Consider the following 19,755-nt stretch of genomic DNA (forward strand, 5'->3'; position numbering starts at 1 on the left):
TCCTGGTTGATGACGTCAACCTGAACTCCCTGTCGAGGGAGAAGGGGTTCCTGTCCCAAGATCTGAGTATGGCTAGTTGAAGGACCCTGAGGTGAAACTGGGCAAATGGCACTGCCTCTATTGCTGCTGCCATCCTGCCGAGGATTCTCATGGCAAACCGGAGAGATCGAGGAGGACTGCGAAGGAGTGTGCGAACTCCCAGAGGATGGCCAGTGTCTTGTCCTTGGGAAGGAGCACCAGGCCCCTGGTGGTGTCGAATACCATTCCCAGGAATGTTAGAGTCCGAGTTGGGATGGTCGACGATTTCTGTAGGTTGACTAGCCATCCCAGGCGACTCAGAGTGTCTAGAGTGATTGAGACACTGACCTCGCAGTCTTTGAAAGTGGGAGACTTGACGAGGAGGTCGTCCAGGTACGGGACGACTAGAATGCCTCGAGTGCAGGACGTCCATGGTGGCCGCCATGACTTTGGTGAACGTTCTTGGAGCCGTGGCGAGTCCGAACGGAAGGGCGACAAACTGGTAGTGGTTTTGGTTGACCGCGAACCTGAGAAACCTTTGGTGGGCGGGAGCAATTGGTATGTGGAGATACGCATCCTGTATGTCTATGGAGGCGAGGTATTCTCCCTGCTCCATGGATGCAATGATGGACCGGAGGGACTCCATGCGGAAATGACGGACCCGTACGTAATTGTTGAGCTGTTTTAGGTCCAGTATGGGTCGGACGCCGCCTCCTTTCTTGGGGACTACGAACAAATTTGAGTAGAATCCTCGGAATCTCTCGTTCGCGGGAACCGGCACCACAACTCCTGATTGAAGGAGAGAGGAAACCGCTTGGTGGAAAACACGAGCCTTTTCTGGTGGTGTTGGAGGAACAGAAAGGAAGAACCGGTTCGGTGGAACGGAAGTGAACCCTATCTTGTATCCGGAAGACACTATTTCCCTGACCCACCTGTCTTCTGTAATAGGCAGCCAGACTTGCTGAAAGAGTAAAAGTCGGCCGCCTACTGGTGGGGTGTCTTCCGGAGGTCTCGAGTCATGATGAAGTGAAGTTCTGAGGTTTTCCTCCCTTGGGTTTCGCTTGGCCTGCTTTCGACTGCCAAGCCCTGTCCGGTCGCTGCTGCGTCCGTGGGTTGTCTCTGCGTGGAGAACGGTTGCGGTTTTGCACTGGGCGCGAAACGGACCAGCCCGAGGAATTCAGAAAGGATCGGAATCGCATCTGGTTTCTTCGTTTAAACGTGCGTTTCGGTTTTAGTTGAGGGAGAGAGGTACTCTTACCCCCGGTGGCATTGGCTATCATGGTGTCCAACTTTTCGCCGAAAAGTCTACCAGTAGAATACGGAAGTCGCGTGAGGGACTTTTTTGAGGCCGCATCCGTTTCCATTCTCGCAGCCAGAGGATGCGTCGGATCGTGATGGCGTTTGATGCTATTCCCGCTACACCTCTGGCGGAATCCAGGGCTGCATGAATCATGTAGTCTGCTACCACTGCCATCTGGACCGCTTGGTCCGAGAGTTCAGGATTTGAAGCCTGAAGACCCTCCTGTAGTCTTTTGGCCCAAGCTAGGATGGCCTTGGCTGCCCAAACTGAAGCAAACGCAGGGCCCAGAGAGGCGCCTGCTGCTTCGAAAATAGAACGAGCCATGCGTTCTACTTGCCGGTCTGCTGCGTCCCTGAGGGTTGAGCTATCCGGCAGAGAGAGTAAAGTCTGCACTGCTAGCCTAGAAACCGGAGGGTCCACTTCAGGTGGATCTGCCCATTGTTTGGTGTCTTCCTGTGGGAAGGGGTACTTCGCTTCCAGATATTTGCGATTAGCGAATTTTTTGTCAGGCTGCGCAAACTGTTTGGTAAGTATTTTCTCAAACTCATTGTGATTAGGGAAGACCTTAGGTGGTTTTTGAACATTTTCGAAGCAAATCCTATGTTTTGGGACTTCCGGGGGCGACTCTGGAATTTTTAGCACCCGATGAATAGAAGAAATTATGTCCTCAACTAGCGCTGTATTGCTAGGGGGAGAAGGTACCACGGACCTGACCGTTTCATTATCTGAGTCGGAGTCACAGATGCCGTCCGAATCCTGTGCCTCGCTAAGGTGATCCCTGGAGGGCGACCTGGGGCGGGGGTCTTCTGTGGTGGGGGATCCCTGTGGTAAATTGCACTGTCTGTCTGTGGCAGGGGACTGCCCAGGAGACCTGGAATGACGCCGTCTCTCCCTAGAGGGGGACGACCTTGTGCTATAGTGCGACTCAGGTGATCGAGACCTGTGAGTCCGCTTACGTCTGAGAGTCGGAAGCAGCATGTTCCTGAGACAAGCTGTCCGTTTGCTGTGTACCGTCCATAGCCGGGGCCCGACTCTGCAGAGCTTGCAGCAATGTAGCAGTTAGGTTGTCTATGGACTGTGACATAGACTGAGACATCTGAGTTGCCCATTCCGGCGTGGCCTGTGACACTGAAGCGTCAGTAGGGACTCCCTGGGGTTCTGACCCAGAGTTCTGGATGCAGTCCCGGCAGTGCGGATACGTGCTGCCACTAGGGAGCGTGGCTTTGCAGGCTGTGCAGAATGCATAGAAACATTCCTGCCTGGTTCTCTTCCTTGAGCCCGGCATAGTGCACAGAGGCTGGCTATAAGGGATCGTACAGGGGTGGCTACGCAGAGGGAACCCACAGAGAGCCTTATAGGAAGTATAGATTCACAGCTGAGTAATGAAAACCCAGCTGTGAGCTTACCCCACCGGTGTGCCCCTAGGTCCAGCGCCGACAGATCCCAGTTCTGTGCCCCCCCGGAGACCGCTGTGATGCTTCTCTCCTGGATCTCATCCAGAAAAAATGGCCACCGGGACTCTGAGGAGAGGGAGGAGGGGGCGGAGAGCTGAAAAGGGCGCGCTGGCTGTGTAAAAACGCCCCCTTTCTGCCTCAATCCGCCCCTTCTATGACACTCCAGTGTGTCATTTTGGTCATCCGGGGGGCGGGGAAAAGGCGGCGGCTTCAGTTAGGCCGAAGCCGCGGTCTAAATTTGAAGCCTGATGCCCAGGAGGGCTCCAGAGCGGCGCGGTAGTCCGGGGGGGGGGGGGGGGGGCGGATTTGTACCAGACCCCCCCAGAACGGTCGACTGGATAGCGGTGGGGGTAGCGGTTTTTGTATGGGGGGCCCCTGAAGGGCTATGGAGCCGCTGCTGCTGCAGAGACAGGGACGCAGCAAAAGCCCTGTTTCTGCTGTGCCATCCAGTCCGCACCCTCCCCCGGCCCCCACAGGATCCCTCAGCCGGCCTGGGGTCCCTGGAAGCTGCGGAATGCTGCCTGATCTCCGACCCTACCTGAGGCGTCTCAACCTAATACCCCCTGCGGGGGATTAGGGAGGGTGCGTCTGTCACCGTCAGGGGGTCTTCATCCTCGCCTCAACCTCAACCCAGACCCCTTAAAGGGGTTGGGGAAGGAGGGGGGTCTCGACCTCGAACCAGGACCCGAGGGACTGGGGAGGGAGCGACATGGGGAAAAAACCACCTCGACCTCAACCGGGTACCCCTAATAGGGGACCGAGGAGGGAGCCATGCCGGGAGTCTCGCTGGAGACCCACTTTTCTTCATCTGTATTTCCGTGAAAAAAAGGAAAAAAACGGAAGAAAAAAGGTGTGCCTCCTTGCGACACTAAGCAAAAACTGGAGAAGGCTGACGCCGTCCAGGGGTGTATAATGCAGAGGAGGAGCCAAAGTTAATCTTTTTCAGATTATGCATAGTGTCGCCTCCTAGTGGACAGCAGCATAACACCCAAGGTTCTGTGTCCCCCAATTAGGCGACAGAGTAAAACTGGTGTGAAGAAGGTCTAACACAATGGGCCCAATTCATCAAACCTTTTATGCCAGAATTCTCATGTAAAAATGCTTGAAAAGTGAACATTTTTGCACAACGTGAAGCCAGTCATCCCTAATAGCTGTTCACCAAGAGATCATATAGCAAAGGTCGGCAGAGGCTCCCTGTGCGCCAGTGGCTGTGAAATATAATCCATACAGCGCTCTGTGCGCCAGTTTGAGGAGAGTTATTCGCTGATGACTCATTTCAAATATGTGATCAAAGAATTGAGGCTGGGGGATATAGAATCAGATCTCCCAGCTAGTTGAATAAACGCTTGCACAGAAAATGTCTGGAGGGTGTAAGAAAATCACAAATACGGCCCACCTACTCTAGAACAGACCTTAGGAGGGGTGGGTAATCACAATCCAACAAAGGGGGGAAAAACTGCTGAAAGAAAAAAAATTATATAATCAGATACTTTTAAAATTACATTGTTCTCAAGGCTTAAACTGTAATAGGGTTTATTTAAAATTAATTTATACATTATGTTAAAGTAAACCAGTGTAGGGAACTGCAAGAAACCACAGGACTGGCTTTAGTCTTTACCACAAGTGTAAAAAAAAAAAAAACCAACAAAAAAAAAAAAACAACAACACAGGGCTTTCCATGTTATATAGGGAGAATGTTCACCAAAAGCTCTTTCCTTTGAGACTGAGAACAAGCAGAAGGAAAATTATATCTCTGTCTGAATCTTCTGAGCTGTAGAGACGTTCTTGGCAATTTACAGCACAGAATTACTCAAGGTGCAGTGTTGTACGTAATCCACTTCTACTACGGTTACTACCACTTACGGAAACCTTTGCATGATAATTTGGAGCCAGTTCCAAAATTTTAGCAACTTCTTCCAGAGTGGAATGCATTAGTGCAATTCTCAAATAATGGGAATTCAACTTAAAATGGTGGTGGATCAAGCTTTTCCATTAGAGATTTAATCCATGTAGTGCCATTGATCAGTTTGGTGGTGGCAATTATGTATTCTGTCCCCCCATCCTCTAGCTGAGAAAGGAAACGCAAGGCGGCAATTTCTGCAAAAGTAACTCCACCAAGGAAAAAGATCAGCATCACTTTGTTCTCCCCTTGTTGACCTGAAAAATTATAAAATGACAAAAAAAAAGGTTGTAGTGAATACATGCAAACCATGGGAGGAGTTCACAAATATTAAGCCTTTAGGGCTTTCTTATTGTTCCAAACTGACGTTTGCATCTTTTTTATTTTCAGGTCAGGTCTATTTTTCACATGCTCTCCATTAGCAGTCAAGTCAAGCTGCACCACGGGTACGTACACCCCCCCCCCCCATTTTGGAAACCAGACCCCCCAAGGAACTTATCTAGATGTGTGGTGAGAACTTTGAACCCCCAAGGGATTCACATAAAGTTTATAACGTATAGCCGTGAAATAATCATTTTTTCCACAAAAATGATCTATTCACCCCCAATTTTTATTTTCCCAAGGAAAACAGGACCCCAAAAGATATTGTGCAATTTATCCTGAGTACGCTAATACCCCAAATGTGGGGGTAAACCACTGTTTAGACGCATGGCAGAGCTCGGAAGGGAAGGAGCGCCGTTTGACGCAAAATTGGCTTGAATTGAGATCGGTGCCATATCGCGTTTGGAGAACCCCTGATGTGCCTGAACAGTGACACCATTTTGGAAACTAGACCCCCCCCCCAAGGAACTTATCTAGAAGTGTGGTGAGCACTTTAAACCCCCAAGTACTTCACAAAAGTTTATAACGCCCAGGCGTGAAAATAAAAAAAAAAAATCATTTTTTCCACAAAACATATTTTAGTCCCCAATTTTTTTTTTTTTTTAATTTTCCCAAGGGTAACAGGAGAAATTAGACCCCAAAAGTTGTTGTGCAATTTGTACTGAGTACGCTGACACCCTATATGTGGGGGTAAACCACTGTTTGGGCGCATGGCAGAGCTCGGAAGGGAAGGAGCGCCGCTTGACTTTTTCAACGCAGAATTGGCTGGAATTGAGATCAGGCGCCATGTTGTGTTTGGAGAGCCCCTGATGTGCCTAAACAGTGGAAATCTTCCAATTCTACCTCCAACACACCCCTAGCCCTAACGGGGAAATGGAAATAATTTTTTTTTAATTTTATTATTTTTCCCTAACTAAGGGGGTAATAAAGGGGGGTTTGATTTACTATTTATGGCGGGTTTTTTAGGTTTGGCAGATGTCACATGCTAAAACACTTTTTAATGTAAAAATAGTTTTTGCATCACCACATTTTGAGAGCCATAATTTTTCCATATTTTGACCCACAGAGTCATGTGAGGTCTTATTTTTTGTGAGAGGAGTCAATGTTTTTATTGGTACCATTTTTGAGCACAGGACATTTTTTGATAGCTTTTACTCTGATTTATGGGACGCAGGCTGAACAAAAACCAGCATTTCATCAATTTCTTTTTTTTTTTGGGGGGGGGGGGGGGGGTGGAGGGTGGCCTTTATACCGTTCCGCGTGTGGTAAAATTGATAAAGCGATTTTATTCTTCAGGCCAGTACGATTACAGTGATACCTCATTTGTATCTTTTTTTAAGTTTTTGCGGATTTATACGGTAAAAATTATTTTTGCATCGCTTTATTCTGCGAGCTATAGCTTTTTTGTTTTTTTGCTGATGCTGTAAGGAGGCTCGTTGTTTTGCGGGACAAGATGACATTTTCAGCGGTACCACGTTTATATCAGTCTTTTTGATCGCGTGTTATTGCACTTTTTGTGCGGCGGTATGATAAAGCATTGGGGTTTTTTTTGCCTTTTTTTTAAAGGGGTTCACTAAAGGGGTTAACCAGTGGGAAAGTTTTATAGGGTGGGTCATTACGGACACGGCAATACTAAATGTGTATTTACAAAAAAAAAAAAAAGAAGAATTAGGGATTTTAAATTTAGGATTTTTTGTTAAATTTTTACACGATTTTTTTTTACATTATTATTATTATTGTCCCAGTTTGGGACATCACTATATATTGTCAGATCGCTGATCTGACACTTTGCAGCGATTGGATAGGCACTGAGGAGGCTTTCTCAATGCCTGCTCTCAGCTGGCACTGAGAAAACTGCCTCCCTGCAGGACCCTGAAGGCCCCCGCGGACATATTGGATCCGGGGGGCCTGCAAGGTGGCACTCGGAACAGCCCGATCATATCGCGCTGTTCTGAGGGTCCAGGGAAGCACGCAGGGAGCCCCCTCTCTGTTTGATTCTTCCGTGACCCAGGTAAACTGCGATAATGTTTGATCACAGTGCGTCAGGGGTTAATGTGTCGGGGGCGGTCCGTGACCGCCCCTGGCAGAGTGCCAAGTGTCAGCTGTGATAATCAGCTGACACCCACCCGCGATCAGCGGCACTCACCCCGTGAGCGTGTTAGACATACTATTCCGTCCATGGGACTTAAGTCCCAGGTCACATGGACGGAATAGTACGTCAAATGTAAGGAAGGGGTTAAAAACAAAAAAATATAAAAATAAATGACCTGTAAAATATGCAAATTGCTGGTGTGAAGTAAAGGAAATGGAAACTCCATACCAAACTCAAGCTATCAGAGCTGTTAACCAGTCTTAAATAGCTTGACTAGATGTGCTTATTTTTGGAGGGGGAAAGAACAGGGAAGGAAATGAAGAAAGAAAAGTTGCTGAAAGCGCAATGCTGGACTTTTGTAATGAATGTATAAAATGGTACTTACGTTTTTTCATAAGACCAGCTGGTAGGGCCTGACGCTCTTCAAACTGAGGACCGGGAAGGATTTTAAGAACCTCCTCAATGCTTCTCCAACCTGGACGTACCAGAACCTGAGCCAGGCGCACACTAAGCGGAGCATAGCCACTGTACACATAGGAGATGTCATTAGGATTCTAGGTGTAAAAAGTGGACAAAAGCAATGAGGGCAAAACATTAGAGATCTTCACTTTCTATAACACTTTATACAAAATACACACGTGGTCAAAATTGTTGGTACCCCTCGTTTAATGACAGAAAAACCCACAATGGTCACAGAAATAACTTGAATCTGACAAAAGTAATAAATAAAAAATCTATGATGAGAATGAACAAATGAAAGTCAACCATGCTGCCACAGAACTTTTTAAAAGTATAACTCATGAAATAGGCCTGGACAGAAAGGATTCCTGTAACCGTTAATGAGCCTTCTGCACCTCTCAACAGGTATTTTGGCCCACTCCTCAAGAGCAAACTGCTCCAGTTGTCTCATGTTTGAAAGTTGCCTTTTCCAGACGGCATGCTTCAGCTCTTTCCAAAGATGCTCAATAGGATTTAGGTCAGGGCTCATAGAAAGCCACTTCAGAATAGTCCAATGTTTTCCTCAGCCATTCTTGGGTGTTTTTAGCTCTGTGTTTTGGGTCACCCTGTGCCAGATGAAGCAAAGCAGCCCCAGAACATAAAGCCTCCTCCATGTTTCACAGTAGGGACAGTGTTCTTTTCTTGATATACTTCATTTTTTCCATCTGAACACAGAGCTGATGTGCTTTGCCAAAAAGTTCAATTTTTGTCTCATCTGTCCATTAGACATTCTTCCAGAAGCTTTGTGGCTTGTCATCCTGTAGTTTGGCAAATTCCAGTCTGGATTTTTTATGATTTTTTTTTTCGACAATAGTGTCCTCCTTGGTCGCCTCACATGAAGTCCACTTTGGCTCATACGACGGATGGTGCGATCTGCTACTGATGTTCCTTGAGCTTGAAGTTCACCTTTAATCTGTTTAGAAGTTTTTCTGGGCTCTTTTGTTACCATTAGTATTGTATTATCCGTCTCTTTGATTTGTCATCAATTTTCCTCCTGTGGCCCCGTCCAGGGAAGTTGGCTACATGGATCTTAAATTAACGAATATTATGTGCAACTGTAGTCACAGGAACATCAAGCTGCTTATAGATGGTCTTATAATTTTGACCTTTAACATGTTTGTCTATAATTTTCTTTCTAATCTCCTGAGACAACTCTTTCCTTCGCTTCCTTTGGTCCATGTTGCGTGTGATACTCACTGTGCTGTTTGGTGACATGGTGTGTATCTGTAGCCCTCTATACAGGCCCACTTACTGATTCCAAGATTGTTGACACCTGTGATGCTAATTAGTGGACACGCCTTAATTTAAAATGTCCCTTTTGTCACATTTTCAGGGGTACCATCATTTCTGTCCAGGCCCATTTCAACAGTTATTTATTTATTATTTTTAAATTCTGTGGAAGCATGGTTAAAAAGCAATGTCTGAATTTCATTTGTTCATTTTCATAGATTTTTTTGATTTATTACTTTTGTCAGATTCAAGTTATTTCTGTGACCATTGTGGGTTTTTCTGCCATTTAACGAGTGGTAGCAACAATTTTGACCACGTGTGTAATGCAATGATTGGTACTTTGACTGAATCTGACAGAGAGGGGGAGATGAGTGAGACATTCTAATAAAGCACTTGAAGGGACAAAAAAAAATAAAAGTAGTAAAGGATAAATGGCATTTTCTGGGCTGTGAAAAAAAATCTGCAGTTACTTAATGTTGTTGTAGTTAGCAGTGTGCACACGGTCACGATTTCCTGTATTTGTATTGCAAATGGGTGATTATGTGACAGCAGGCATGAGATTTTGATACTTGCGATTATGTGTTGACTTGAATATCAGCCACTTCCCTCAATGCCCTCGTAGCCACAACAAAAGCAGGTGATCAAAAGGGCATTGTGACAATGTGCACATTACACGCAGTCACTATTCATCATATTGCAGCCTTTCCAGCCAGGAAAACCCCTTGACGATAATAGAGTCAGCAACAGCAGCCTTCTAAAGGCGCACACATTTACTCAAGGTTCCACACCAAGGTAGATAGCAAAGCTGAAACACATGTAACGAAGGGAAAGGGAAGACCCGGAGAAGCCGGCCTGTAATTAGATTTACGAAGCTGCAGCAAAGAGTGAGACATATGCATCCTCCAGTAATCGAGAAGTCTGGTATCCATGATGGCCTGGTTCTGAATACATTAAATATTAACCTAATCATGCTGTATGGATCTTTTTCCAAATTTGGTCAAAATATTATTTTAATGGCATTTACCTGTTCGTTAACATCGTCCATCCAGAGGCGCAGGGTCTTCCTGATGGTTGGGTAATTATTTCTACTGCCCAGTTGTGCCTTTAAAAGCCCAGCTTTTTCCAGATTGTGCAGCGTCAGTATGTGCTCATAACCATAGGTCTGAAAGGCAAACAGTACATTGTATACTACGCTGAAAGAAGTGCAAGAAAAAAAACAACTTCAGTAAATATTACTTTAATGAACAAAATACATCAACTCTTTTTGGTCAGTGATGATGTCCCAGTAGATGGTAAAAGCACCCACGTTACGAGTCCTCATCGGAGGAGCATGACTGAATGAACCTTCTCTTTTCTGGATCCAATCTCAGCTTTGAGCATGAAAATAGAAAGTGTGAACTATGGCTAATGACAGAGAGAAGGAGCCATGTTTAGTGCTGCTATACAAGAAAGGTGAGACAGTTTTGCCATCAATCGTTTACCGACAGTCATAATTGCCAGGATAGTTGACAGCCATGCCAAGCTAATAAGCTGACACAAAGAGGCTCTTCTCACAATTCGATTGTTTCCAGCAGGATGGGATGCATGTCATTTACAATAGGCCATTAAACTTCACATTTAATGTATTTCTTCAAGCATTTATAGTATAAGATAGAATATTCTACGGGTTAACGTGAAAGTTTACCTGTAAGATCTCTTTCTTGTAGAAGTCCAGCACTTTTTGCTTTAGACCTGTGTTGCATATGGACTGAAGGCACACCAGTCTAAGGATCTTTATTAACGGATCCTTTTTCGCTATGCAATCTTCTATGTACGGATTAATCTGATAGAAATAAAAGGGCAATGAGCAACTGATACAAACGTTACACAACACCATGACATCCAGGAATGCACTGGTTATCAGCAGAAGACACAAAATACATCACATCAGCTAACCCAGTCGATAAAAGGACTGGCATATGCCATCCATTTAATTCAATATATACATATATATTTTTGTCATTTAATACCAATAATGAAACAGTGTTCGGCTCCATGCACAGAACCGCATTTAGGATCAGTGACACAAATCCTGAATATGATAGTAATGCACAGAAGAACGCATATTGCAGTTGTAGTACCATTTTAATGCAATATACAGAAAGCCATAGAGGACAGCAAAATTGCGTGGTAAATTATTCCACAGATGACCACAGTGCCGAGGGGGAAGGGGGGGGGGGGGGTAAAAATGATAGTAATTGGAGTACCAACCTTATCGGTGTCAAACCCAGACATAAATTCTTGCTCCACGGTCAAATTATCAAAAAAGGGTTCCGAACCTAAAAAGAAACAAAGAAACATAACAATGCATATAGTAAATGGCATTGAACAACATGTAGAAGTAAAGTTGAGTCACATTTGAAGCATGTTAGAGCAGCGAAAAAGATGGCAATAGCTAGAGTCAGGTTGATTGGGTTGTTTTCTGTTAAAGATAAGTGATCACGTACACAGCGTGAACAAGTCTCAGCAGATGTAACATGTACATCAGAAATGGACACAATTTCGTGGCCTAGCGCTGATGTGAGCAGACGCTAGGCAAAGGAGCTCTGCCATCAGCTTTATGTAATATCCTTCATCAGGCCGCTTTAGCACTGATCTGGGCACATCTATCGGCACAGTAAGTGCTTAAGAGTCGGGAGGAGACGCCGGGAGTACAGAGAAGCGCTGAGATGGGAAGGAGGAGGCAGAAAGATATCGGGGAGGACGGCAGCGTGACTGCACAAGATGGCGCCGGGAAAGTGGAGGAGGCGCGGAGACAGTCTGAGAGCTATGATAAACGGTCACAAATCCTCCAGAAGTTGCAGCGCTTTGCAAGGGAGGAGGAGGGGGACACCGGAGAAGGTACTGTGCTGGAGGGGGAAGGGGTGAGCGATGAAGCCACAGGAGACGCTGATAACAGGAGAAGAGGGGGAGGGGAAGTCGCTGCCCCTGAATGTATGTCTGAGGAGGAAGACAGTGGAGCCGATGATGAGACCCCTGAGAGAGAGCCAACCCTGAAAGATGTCTTTATGGTGGTGTCGTTTTGCAAAAAGACACTGACTAGATTGAATAGCCGGGTTGATAAGATCAAAGAAGAAATCACTGGCATTAAGGAGGCACTGAACAAGACAGATACTAGGATGGGTGCTGTGGAAGAGAGGGTGAGCACCACTGAGGATTCTGTAAACAAAATGCAGAGAACTCAGTCCCAGCATGCTCAAAAGATATCAGCAGTGCACTTAAAACAGGACGATTTAGAAAATAGATCAAGGAGGAACAACCTTAGATTTGTGGGTTTTCCGGAAAAAGCAGAGGGCAGTGATCCCATGACTTTATTGAGCAATGGATTTTATCCAAGATCGGCAGAGATACGCTCTCCAGGGTGTTCGCAGTGGAGAGAGCACACCGTGTCCCCCTACGACCCCTCCCACCGGGTAGTCCTCCCCGTACTATGCTGGCCAGGATACTAAATTGCAGGGACAGAGAGACTATCCTCCGGGAAGCCAGGAGGCTGCAGGACCTCACGTTTAATGGAAGCCGTATTGAAATATATCCGGACGATTCAGCAGAGGTCCAGAAAATGCGGATGAAATTTGGCGAGGTCAAGAGAGGAATGAGAGCGCTGGGAGTGAAGTATTCTATGATGTATCCTGCCAAACTGAGAGTAGCAGCGTGGGGATCTGTTCAGTTCTTCCCGACCCCAGAGGAAGCCGTCAAATGGATGGAGAACAATCGTTCCAAGTTGGGAGCAGAGAGAGACGGAGACGGATGAAGTAGTGACTCTCGGACATATATCCTTTTTTCTTTTTGATGTGGTGCCCTGAGGTACCTGGTTTTTTCAGAACTATTTTTAGGGGTATTGATCCCCGGGCATTTTTGATGATTCTTGCAATATCCTTGTTAGAAAATGTTATGCGGCCTGATTAGTATTGATGAGCATTCTTGTTTTTGATGGTGGGAGTGATGGACGCCAGAGGAAGGAGACTCAGTGGCTTTATATGGGTCTGCAATAACTGGGGGCTGGCTGTATCCTCTCTCGTTGGAAAGAGAGAATCAGCTAGATTGGGACAGAGGGGAGGGGGGGGGCCTTGTTATGGGGTAGTTCATATACTGCAATACAATATAGTGACCACAGGAGCTCGGCTATATTTTATATTTTTAGGACATAATGAGTGGTGATGCAAAAATTCTAAGTTGGAACATACGGGGAGTGACTGATCCAAATAAAAGAGCGGCAGTTATGGCAGAAATTAGGAGGCATAGTCCAGCTATTACATGTTTATTGGAAACCCATTTGATTAAAGGAAAGGAAAACTGGTTGGAGGGGAAAAAATGGATCACTCGGGCCTATCACTCTATGTATTCAGCTTACGCAAGGGGAGTATCTGTACTGATACACTCTCATACTCATTATGAAGAAATTGATTCTTGCGTAGATAAGGATGGACAGTTTGTGTCTCTGCACTGTCGAATTTCTGGAATATGCATGATTGTGGTGGCCCTCTATATTCCACCCCCATATTCGAAAAAGAAACTGCAGGAGATTTTTGAGTGGATTGGAGGGAGAGGGGATTATCCAGTGCTAATATTAGGAGACGTTAATAATGTTATGAATGAGTTTTGGGACCGGGCGGGTAATGGGGGTAATTGCCCTAGGAAAAACAAGATGACTCCATTTGGGATATATGTTAGCGAAATGGATATGATAGATTTATGGAGAGTACGCAATGAGGGGAAGAAATGCTTTTCGTGTTATTCGACTTCGTATCACACTTTATCACGAATAGACTTAGCATTGGGTAATAGGGGCATGGACAGAATGGTTGGGACGGTGGAATACTTACAGAGACTTATCTCCGATCACAGGGCGGTTGTGGTTAGTCTGAGAGTGGGAATGGGGAAAAGGGAAGAGAGCAGGGGGGAAAATTCACCCGGAATGGCTCAAATGTTTAAACATGGGAACTATTAAAAATGATATTGGTGAGTTTTTTCCGTTAAACGAAGGTACTGCGGATCCACTTATTGTATGGGATACCATGAAAGCTTACTTGCGGGGATTATTCATACGAGATATCTCGAGACAGAAGACACGAACGAGGCAAGTAAATCAGGAGGCAGCAGATAGGCTTAGCAGGGCAGAGGAAGAAATGATAGTTAGACCCAATGCCGACACCCAAAACGCATTAAAAGAAGCACAAGAGGAAGTAAATAAGTTATACCTACAAGGGATAGATAAGAAAAGGGCATTCCAAAAAGCATTGTTCTATGAAGAGGGGGAAAAGGTGGGACATTTATTATCAGTGATTACTGCAGCACAGAAAAAACCCTCACAAATATATGAAATTGTCACTAAAGATGGGGCAGTCCATAAGGATACCACCGGGATATTGGAGTGTTTTAAGGAATATTATGTTGAACTGTATACCTCGGAATTGAGGGCCTCGGATCTGGAGATGGATAGATATTTACAAGAGATAGAGCTACCTAAGTTAGATGATATTGATAAACAAAACTTGGAAGAATTATTTACTGTGGAAGAGGTAGAGAAGGCTATCCTATCATTAACAAATGACAGGTCACCTGGATCTGACGGGATCCCAGGAGAAGTGTACAAAGAATTAATAGAAATTGTAGCACCCAAACTTAAGCATGTACTTGAGGTGGCAGTAGAGAAAGGGGTATTGCCAGGATCTATGAGGGAGGCTGTAATCGTGGTGATTCCTAAGGAAGGGAAGAATGCCTCATCCGTAGAATCCTATAGACCAATCTCGTTATTGACATCAGACGTTAAAATACTAGCCAAAATGTTGGCGATAAGAATGTCTAGAGTTGTCCCCAAATTGATACATCCAGACCAAATCAGGGTTCTTTCAAAATAGATCCACCGCCATTAATCTGCGAAGACTTTTTTTAAATATTCAAATTCCAGCAGATAATAGGGGGGAAAGGGTGGTGGTCTCACTGGATGCACGAAAGGCATTTGATAGGGTAGAGTGGAAGTATTTATGGGCAGTACTGAAATGTATGGGATTTGGGCATAGATTTATCTCCTGGGTTAAGTTACTGTATGTAGACCCGAAAGGATATATTAGGATTAATGGGGAGACTTCAGAGGCATTTGGGTTGTTCAGAGGAACTCGTCAGGGATGTCCATTGTCACCGTTATTGTTTGCTGTAGCGATGGAACCGTTAGCGATAAAAATTCGTAATTCCAAAGAAATACAAGGCTTTAGATATGGGGAATTGGAGGAAAAGATCGCCCTATACGCGGATGATATACTCCTTTTCTTAAAAGACGGCGGAGAAGCACTGACTGAGGTCATGGGCCTTATAGGGAAATTTGGATACTTTTCCGGATTGAGAATTAATTGGGACAAGTCATGTATCATGGGGATTGATAGAGAGCTGGGAGATCAAGATGTGGGGGGGGGTAGTTAGACACTTGAAAGTAGTTAAGGAATTTAAATACCTCGGAATATGGGTATCTATGCCTATATTTAGATTTCTCGAACTAAACTTGGACCCATTACTAGTTAAATTTAAAGTTAAGATGACAGCGTGGTGTAAGCTAGTACTATCAATAGTGGGGAGGACAAATCTAATTAAAATGATTCTGATGCCTCAGTTGATGTACGTCCTCCATAATGCCCCGGTTTGGATTCCCAAGAAAAATTTTTACAAAATTAATACCATTTTTAGAGAATTGATTTGGGGGAAAAAACAAGCAAAAATTAAATTGGAAATACTGCAAAGGGGGAAGGAAGAGGGTGGGTTGGCGGCGCCAAATCCATGGATATACTTTGTGGCAACGCAGGGGCAGCACTTTAGGGGTTGGCGAGAGGAGGGGAACTTGAGTGTTATGGGGAGAGTTTTGGCCCAACTGACCAACAAGAGAACATTGGTACAGAGTCTAGAAGCAGGAAACTTTGGGAGATTAGGGAAGGACATGCCCACATTTGGACTAATGCACAAAATATGGCAACATATCAAAATTCTTAGAAGAGTTGAGGAATTGACGACATACACACCTATCTGGGATAATGTGAACCTTTCTGAACTATACAAACTGAAGGACTTTATTGATTGGGAGAGGAGAGGTTTGCAATATGTGTGGCAACTATTGGAGGGGTCTGAGATCAAGTCTTTTACTGTTTTGAAAGAAGAGTTTGGACTCCCATGTAGTGGGGAATTTCGATATTTTGGTCTCAGGCATGCATTTCAAGCGCAGAAACAGATAATGAATATGACGGTGCAGAGGGATGTGGTATTGGACTATGTGTGTGCGTCCGGGGGTACGAGAGGTGTTATATCTACCATCTATAGAGATTTATTATATTCTTACTTGACTGGGTTTCCTCTAACAGTAAAATCTAAATGGGAGAGAGAAGTGGGGGAAATAGTAGATGACACATGGGAGTCTATTTTAGAGTATATACCTAAACTCTCTTTGAGTGAGCCAGGTAGGATATCGCAAATATATATTGTACATAGAACATATAAGACTCCAGAACTTATGAGGAAAATGGGCTTGAGGGATAATGCTGAGTGTCCAAGATGTGGGTATGAACCTGCGGGAATGCTCCATATGCTTTGGTCTTGTCCAAGACTTTCATTATACTGGGAGGAGGTTATAGGGCTTGTTGAGAAGATATACCGATGTGATATAGGAAGGGACCCAGTAACGTGTGTGTTGGGGTATGTGGAGGAGGTGTCGGTGGGGAATGCCTATAAGTCCATCATAGCAAAACTCTTATATATTGCCCGTAAGCTGATAGCTCAAAAATGGATCGATGCTGAACCCCCAACGACTGGGGAGTTTGTTATCCGTGTGAATAACGTAATCCGATTGGAGGAGAGAATTTATAGAAGGCGACATACGGAAGCTCACTTTGAAAAACTCTGGGCCATGTGGTTACAGTGGAGACAATCACATTGAGAAAGTCTGTATTGCAGTTGGGAAGGGGGGGGAGGGAGGAGGTCGGGTTAGGTTATCTTCTTTTTTATGACGGGGAGGAAATTGAATGTCGTGTATTCTTCTATATGCAATGGAGATGATTTGAAAGCTTTGCTTGAATGTAATTATAACGACATTTGAATATAATAAAAATCTTTGGTTTAAAAAAAGAAATGGACACAATTTAACAGGAGCGGAATAAAACGTTCTTCTACATTTTGCCTATTCATTGTGGAGTTAAGTCCAAGTGGGTGCTATTAGTTTTCATTGGGGTGAAATTTTACCTCCTGTATGACGCTAACCCATCATAAACAGGAAGCAACTTAGAGATGCAGAAGGCCCTGTGATGTCATCAGTATCACATGACTACACGTTTTATATAACCTGTCAGGTAGAATTAACAATTCATACATAAAACCACATTTTATTCTGCAAACAGGCCAATATTTAGTTTACATACATGCCCCTAAAAATAAAATTGGATTACACTTACCGGTAATTTGGTTTCTAAGACCCTCCACGACAGCAGACAGGAGGTTTCTTCCCCATTCTAATTAGGGACAGGAACAAGAGGTTTAAATAGCCCTCCCGTTCCCTCAATCCTCAGTGTTTTCCAAGGACCACACAGAATGAATGCTCGAGTTATTTACACTAAGGAATTAAATAGAACATAACTTTATTGGGGGGTGGGTAATTACCCGTGCTGTCATGAAGGGTCTTAGAAACCAAATTACCGGTAAGTGTAATTCTATTTTCTCTAATCCAATCCACGACAGCACACAGAAGAAATACCAAAGAATAGTGGATAGGGAGGGACAACAACCTGGAGGACTTCCCTGCCAAAGTGAAGGTGTGGACCGAGGACCAGGTAGCAGCTCTGCAGTTCTGCTCGATGGATGCATTGGCCCTTTCTACCCAGGAGACTGCGATAGTTCTAGTGGAATGGGCCTTTAGGGATTCTGGAGGAGATAGAAGTCAGGACCTATAAGTGTCCGTGATTGCTTTTTTTATCCAGTTAGCCAGAAAGCTCTTGGAGGCTCTCTTTCACTTGTTTGGTCCACCATACTGGACAAAAAGATTCTGATCCTTCCTCCAAGGTTTTGTTTGACTCAAGTAGAGAATAGTCTGTGGAACATCGGGAGAATGGAATCCTGTTTCTCTCTTGTCCTTTGGATTGTCACAGAAGGGTAGAATCATTTCTTGGGACCTGTGGAAGTCAGATGACACTTTTGGCAAAAATGACAGGTCTAGGCAGATTATTCTGTCATCCAGAATTCTTAAATAAGGTTCCCGAACGGATAGGGCCTGAATCTTGCCCACCATTCCTTCTGTTGTAATGGCTACAAGTAGTGCTGCTTTCCAGGATAGTTTGTTTATCTGGACCTGGTCCATAGGCTCAAATGGTGGAATAGTTAGAGACCATTCAGCACTTTATTCAATTCCCAAGATGGAATTATGTTGGATTTCCTTGGACGGATTTTGGAGGCAGCGAACATGAACCTCCTTATCCACTGGTGGTCTGCCAGGTTCTGATCTCAGGGCCTACACCTGGACTTTCAAGGTACTGGATTTTAGTCCTTTTGATATAACGTCCTGTAGGAAGTTTTTGCCACGTCAGGGTGAAAAGGATTGATGGGAGTGGATCCATACTATACTATGAAGGTCTTCCATACTTTGGAGTAGATGACATTTGTGACTTGTTTCCAAATTTTTTGCAAAGTGGATATGACAGCATCTGAGAGGCCTCTGGCTCTCAGGATTGTGGTTTCAGAAGTCAGGCTGCCAAGCGTAGGCTGTGGGGAGCCGGGTGAAAAATGGGACCTTGACGTAGAAGGTCATGGGTCCAGTGGCAGGGTCAGAGGTTCTTCTGAGCTCAGAAGTTTCAGAGCCTTGAACCAGCTCCTCTTTGCCCAGAGAGGGGCAATCAGGATGGTTTTGACCCTGTCCACTGTTGCAGAGTATTTGGCAACACCGGAATTGGAAGAAACACGTAGGCCAACCTGAAACTTCACAGGTGAGAGAAAGCATCCACCTTTGGTTGGGTTTCGCTCGGATCTATGGAGGAATAATTATCTACTTTTGCGTTCTTGGATTGTGAACAGGTCAACTTCCGGGAGACCCCAATTTTTGGTTCTTAACTGAAATACTCTCGTACCGAGTCTCCATTCCCCTGGGTTTATATCCGACCTGCTCAGAAAGTCTGCTTCAACGTTGTCGGATCCTTTTAGGTGAAGAACCGATAAAGACAGGAGGTGACGTTATGCCCAAATGAAAATTCTTTGAGTCCTGCTGCAGACTCTCGAATTTTGTGCTGCCCGATGATGTAGATGGGCCACAGTGGTCATGTTGTCGAAGTAAACTCGGACATGGGTTCCCTGGTGTATTGGTTTTGCTGCTCTTAGGGCCTCCCTCTACCACTCTCAATTCTCTGAAATTAGAGGAACGGTTGTCCATCTTTTTGGGCCAGATTCCCTGAAGACTCCAAGATGTCACCGCTCCCTTACCACGTTTGTTGGCATCTGTTGTTGCTAAAGACACTGAATATTGGATCCAAGGTATTCCCTTTGCAAAATTTTCTCGGCTGAGCCACAAATTGAGGGATAGTTTTACATTTCGAGGAAAAAAGATTTTTGTACCGAGTGTCCCAGTGAGAAAGGATAAATTTTTGGAGGATCCTTGAGTGAGCATGGGTACAGGGAACTGCCTGAATACATGATGTCATTGATCCCAGGACTGACATTGCAAATCTTAGGTTCTTCCTCTCTAGGGTTTTTAGGGTCCGAACCCTTGATCTTATGCATAATTGTTTGGTGACCGGAAGAAAGGTTTGGTTTTTTTTTTAATTTTGGGAGTCTAGGAAGATTCCTAAAAATACTCTCGGTTGATGGGTTCAGGTCTGATTTCCCCCAA

The 19,755-nt window shown here is 44.8% G+C and overlaps 1 protein-coding gene across 2 annotated transcripts in view; it reads right to left on the reverse strand.

Moving 5' to 3' along the window:
- Positions 1-4,288: 4,288 nt before the first annotated feature.
- The window catches only part of VPS33A (VPS33A core subunit of CORVET and HOPS complexes), a 42,979-nt gene continuing 27,512 nt past the window's right edge, over positions 4,289-19,755 (reverse strand). For both annotated transcript variants that reach the window (XM_073586012.1, XM_073586013.1), the window contains exons 9-13: positions 11,124-11,191; positions 10,558-10,695; positions 9,898-10,035; positions 7,531-7,699; positions 4,289-4,929 (exon numbers count right to left, since the gene is read on the reverse strand). In XM_073586012.1, the coding sequence (XP_073442113.1) occupies positions 4,736-4,929; positions 7,531-7,699; positions 9,898-10,035; positions 10,558-10,695; positions 11,124-11,191 (707 nt within the window). In that variant the 3' untranslated portion in view covers positions 4,289-4,735. The remainder of the gene's footprint in view (positions 4,930-7,530; positions 7,700-9,897; positions 10,036-10,557; positions 10,696-11,123; positions 11,192-19,755) is intronic.

The sequence above is a fragment of the Dendrobates tinctorius genome, unplaced genomic scaffold, assembly GCF_039654945.1.
Source record: "Dendrobates tinctorius isolate UK_male_01 unplaced genomic scaffold, ASM3965494v1 ptg000090l, whole genome shotgun sequence".
Taxonomy (NCBI): domain Eukaryota; kingdom Metazoa; phylum Chordata; class Amphibia; order Anura; family Dendrobatidae; genus Dendrobates; species Dendrobates tinctorius.